Below are 4,109 nucleotides of genomic sequence, written 5' to 3'. Positions count from 1 at the left end.
TCCACAGGGTGGGGTGGGAGGAACCCCCGTAATTTTTTCGCGGAGGGCTTGAAAGGGGGCCCTTTGGGAAGTTAGCCCTGGGTCGGGGGGGGGCCCCGGGAGCGGGGGGGTAGCAGTCCTGCACGCCAGCCATCTGCAGAAAAGGGGGGGGGGGGGGGCTTCCGACGGCGGGGGAGCGGCCGGCGGCGGGCGCGGCGCTCACAGTCGCCGACGGCGACATAGCAGACGAATCGCGTGCGCTGGCCAGCCGAGGTTTGCTTCTGGACCGAGGCGATCTGCATGACCTCGTCCTTCAGCTTGTCCTTCAGGAAGAAGTCCGCAATCTGGTGCTCCTTGATCGGCAGCGAAAAGAGGTAGATCTGCTCGAGAGACTTGATCTTTCCGTCCTGCGGGCGGCAGAGAGGGCAGCGGCGGGGTGGGGCGAGGCGGCGCGGAGGGCGCGGGGCGGAGCGAGCGGCCGGGAACGCACAGACGGGCACCGCGCGGGCGACGTGCGTGTGCGTCGGAAGCGGTGGCGCGTGCCTTCACGAGGCGGCCAAGCTTCGTCGCCGGAACCCACTCCTTGTCGTCGCCGCCGCGCCCGCCGCCCTTGCCCTTACCCTTGCCCTTGCCCTTGCCCTTGCCCTTGCCGTCACCCTTGCCGCCCCTGTCGCCGAAGCCGCGACCGAACCCGCCACGCCCGCGCTCGCCGCCGCCCTCCATTCTTCTCGCGTGCTCTGCTCTACTCGCGGCCACGGTACTGTCAGAAGAAAAACGCAAGCCGCGCACCGCGCTGACGTACGCCGTAGGCCCCGTCTCGCCCGTTTGGCCAAGGTCGAGCTGCTGCTGGATCGCGGCGCGAGCATCGACCTGCGGGACAGGGACGGCGACACCGCGCTGATGGATGCCACGAGGGCTCGAGACCCACGTGTGATCAGCCTACTCGAGTACTCCATGCGCGCGGCGCAGTCATCAACACTCCGCCGTGCTCCCTCTTTGCGTCTCTAGTTTCCCTCTATGGCCTCCCTCTTAGTCTGCTACGCTCCCTCCCTCCCTCTCCCTCTTACTCTACTCTCCTTATCAGTCTCTCCTTTGCCTCTTACTGTTTCTCCTCCCACTCTCTCCTCTCCCTCTCCCTCTCCGCTCCTCACTCTCCCTCTCCCTCTCCCTCTCCGCTACTCACTCTCCTCTACCTCGCCCTGTTACTCTCCCTCTCCCTCTACCTCTGACTCCCTCCCACCTCTCCCTCTCCCTCTCCCTCTCCCTCTTACTCTCCCTCTTCCCCTTACTGAGGCTTACTTCTCTCCTCTCACCCTCTCCCTCTCCCAACCTGTGTCACCCGGAATCCATACTGTCACTCCAAATCCATAAAATATCTCGTCTGCAGCACAATTTGCTGCAAGGTATCCAGCCGCGAGAGCTTGTCGAGAACGGGCAGAGTGCCGGAAATGTTGTTGTAGTCCAGGATTAAAAAGCTGAGGTGTGACAACGCACTGAGGTCCGACGGGATCGTACCCGACAGACTGTTATTGCCGAGGGTGAGGCTTTCCAGCTCTGAGAAATGGCTGATCGCTTCGGGAATGGTGCCAGAGATCCTGTTACCCCAGAGGTCGAGCTTTGTCAACGCCAGTTTGCTGAGCGCTTCGGGAATGGTGCCAGAGAGATTGTTGCCAGCGAGGGAGAGGCTGGACAGCCTCGAGAGATTGCCGAGCTCTGCTGGGATGGTGCCAGAAATGTTGTTGTTGTATAGGTCGAGGCTTTCCAGCTCTGAGAAATCGCTGATCGCTTCGGGAATGGTGCCAGAGAGCCTGTTACTCCAGAGCTCGAGCATGGCCAGCCTCGAGAGATTGCCGAGCCCTGCCGGAATCGTGCCAGAGAGCCTGCTCCGAACCGCATACCCTGTAATCGAGAGATTGGTCAGCTCTGATATGTGGCTGAGCTCCATGGGAATGGTACCGGAGACGTTGGTATTGATCACGTTGATACTCATCAAGTCGAGGTTGCCAAGCTCGGGCGGAAGAGTGCCTGTCAGTGCTTGATCGTCAACAAACTCGAGTGTCCGCTCCGCATACGTGCCGTTGCAAACTGCTGGCAGCCTCCCACAAAAGGTGTTTTCCACGGGCGAAGCGGGTTTGGTGGCGGTGGCGGTCGTGCTGACCGCGAATGTGCAGAGCAACAGGATGCTGAGCATGGCAAGGGCTCCTCGCGTCTTCCTGGCATTTGACGCGGAAGTCGCGCGATTTCTTTTTTCGTTTTCTTCGAGCTCCTAGTACCTAGAATTGGCCAGGCGCGGGTTGCGGGTTGTGTCTGGGAGGGAGGGAGTGGGGTGCAGGTTGCTCACCCACGGCACCGGGCCGGTGCTTGCACTTTGAATGCCGTGGGGCTCCTGCCCGTGTCCCGGGCGTGGAGATGCGAGGGTCGCCCCCCCTTGCCCTACCACTTTGTGTGTGTGGAGACGTTTACCTTACCTTACCTTACCTTGGCCAGGCGCCCAGGAACTGCGTGCCTCGAGCTCTCCTCTCTAGCCTAAAACACAACAAAAAACTCCGACGTCGTGGCGCCAGCGAAAGCAGTCATCCTACAGGGATCGCCGGAAAGTAACGCATTCGGCGGCTCGGACGCACGCCGCCGACCGCTCACGCGCGCGCACACGCACTGCCTCCGTCACAGGTCGTCCCCGAGCTTGCCGCCGCGCATCTGCTCCTGGCGCGACTTGAGCATCGCCTCGCCCAGCGTCTTCTTCATGTTATCGTCGCCCTCGTCGTACATCTGCTTCATCATGTCCATCAGGCCGGCGGAGGGGTCGTCTTGAGTGGCGCCGCCGGTGGTCCGCTTGGCCACGAGGTCCATCCAGTGGTCGGCCCCGTACTGGCCCTTGACCTTGCGCAGCACGACCGTGATCTTGTTCTTGCCCACCTTGACCCTGCTTCCCGCCGGGTCGATCTCCTTGTCGAGACCGTCCTTGCGCAGGCGCCAGTTCTTGCCCTTGTAACCGAGCACGCGCAGGTCAAACGACCGCTTGCCAAAGTCGCACTGCACGCTCTCCTTGGCCTCGCCGATGCCCTCGAACCCGGAGAGCAGGTGCACGTACACGTTCGCCGGGTCCTTGCCGTAGTCGTCCTGGTCCCACGCAAACGAGGTGATGGAGCTGTACGGCACGCTCGGCGGAGCGGCAGCCGCCTCGGTGCTGAGCGGCACGGGCGCTGGGGCAGGCGGCGGCGGCGACGGCGCCGCGGCGGGCGGCGCGGTTGAAGCGGCGGCGGCGGCGGCGGTCGCGGCGGCGGCGGAGGCGGAGGCGGCGGAGGCGGTGGCGGCGGAGGCGGCGGCGGGCTTGGCCGGCGCCGTGGCGCCGCCGATCAGCTCCCGCAGCTGGCCCGCGTACGCCTCGAGTTGGGCCTTGACCCGCGGACGCTTGCACTCGGAGATGAGCCCCTCGAGCTCAGCGAGGTCCGCCTCGGCCATGGTGGCGTGAGCTGGGGCGACACGAGGGCTTTCGGCGATGACTACACGGAAATGGGAGGACGGCGCCACAGTGGCGGACATTTCTTTTTATTTCAAAGGGTTTCTCCTTCTCGCTTCGCCGCCGGCTTTGATTCGCGCGGGCACTGCGAGTCAGAGACTCTCCTCCGCCCCGATCCGGGCCTTCAGGCTCGAGTTTGCAGAAGCCGGGCGAAATGCAAGACGAGGAGGTCGACCGGCACGTGCTCCGCAAGTACGACGTGGAGGCCAAGCTTGGCAAGGGCGCGTATGCGGTGGTCTTCCGCGCCACCGACCGGAAGACCAAAGGGACCGTCGCGCTCAAGAAGATCTTCGACGCGTTCCAGAACTCGACCGACGCGCAGCGCACCTTCCGCGAGATCATGTACCTCCAGGCGATGAACGGGCACGAGAACATCATCCGGCTGCAGAATGTGCTAAAGGCGGAAAACGACCGCGACATCTACCTCGTGTTTGACCACATGGACACGGACCTGCACGCGGTGATCCGCGCAAACATCCTGGAGCCGGTGCACAAGCAGTTCATCATCTACCAGTGCCTCAAGGCCCTCCTCTACTGCCACAGCGGCGACCTCATCCACCGCGACCTCAAGCCGTCCAACCTGCTGCTCGACGAGGTGAACCGAGATATG

General features: G+C 63.4%; 3 protein-coding genes across 3 annotated transcripts; 1 reads left to right on the top strand and 2 right to left on the bottom strand.

The window, feature by feature from the left end:
• Window positions 1-1,411: 1,411 nt before the first annotated feature.
• Window positions 1,412-2,011, bottom strand: EMIHUDRAFT_54096 (hypothetical protein; the record flags this gene model as incomplete). The annotated part of the gene is made up of 1 exon (XM_005772065.1): window positions 1,412-2,011. A coding segment is annotated over one exon (600 nt), but the record flags the coding sequence as incomplete, so codon positions are not given.
• A 632-nt stretch (window positions 2,012-2,643) lies between these two features.
• On the bottom strand, window positions 2,644-3,441 carry EMIHUDRAFT_242741 (hypothetical protein; the record flags this gene model as incomplete). Its single annotated transcript, XM_005772064.1, has 2 exons — window positions 2,644-3,166; window positions 3,362-3,441. 2 exons carry the CDS (start codon window positions 3,439-3,441, stop codon window positions 2,644-2,646), a joined length of 603 nt encoding a protein of 200 aa, XP_005772121.1.
• A 37-nt stretch (window positions 3,442-3,478) lies between these two features.
• EMIHUDRAFT_242740 (hypothetical protein) lies at window positions 3,479-4,094 on the top strand (the record flags this gene model as incomplete). Its single annotated transcript, XM_005772063.1, has 2 exons — window positions 3,479-3,511; window positions 3,642-4,094. Coding segments are annotated over 2 exons (486 nt in total), but the record flags the coding sequence as incomplete, so codon positions are not given.
• Between the last annotated feature and the right edge of the window lie 15 nt (window positions 4,095-4,109).

The sequence above is a fragment of the Emiliania huxleyi genome, assembly GCF_000372725.1.
Source record: "Emiliania huxleyi CCMP1516 unplaced genomic scaffold EMIHUscaffold_367, whole genome shotgun sequence".
NCBI classification, from domain to species: domain Eukaryota; phylum Haptophyta; order Isochrysidales; family Noelaerhabdaceae; genus Emiliania; species Emiliania huxleyi.
This window is presented reverse-complemented; position numbering and strand designations above follow the sequence as displayed.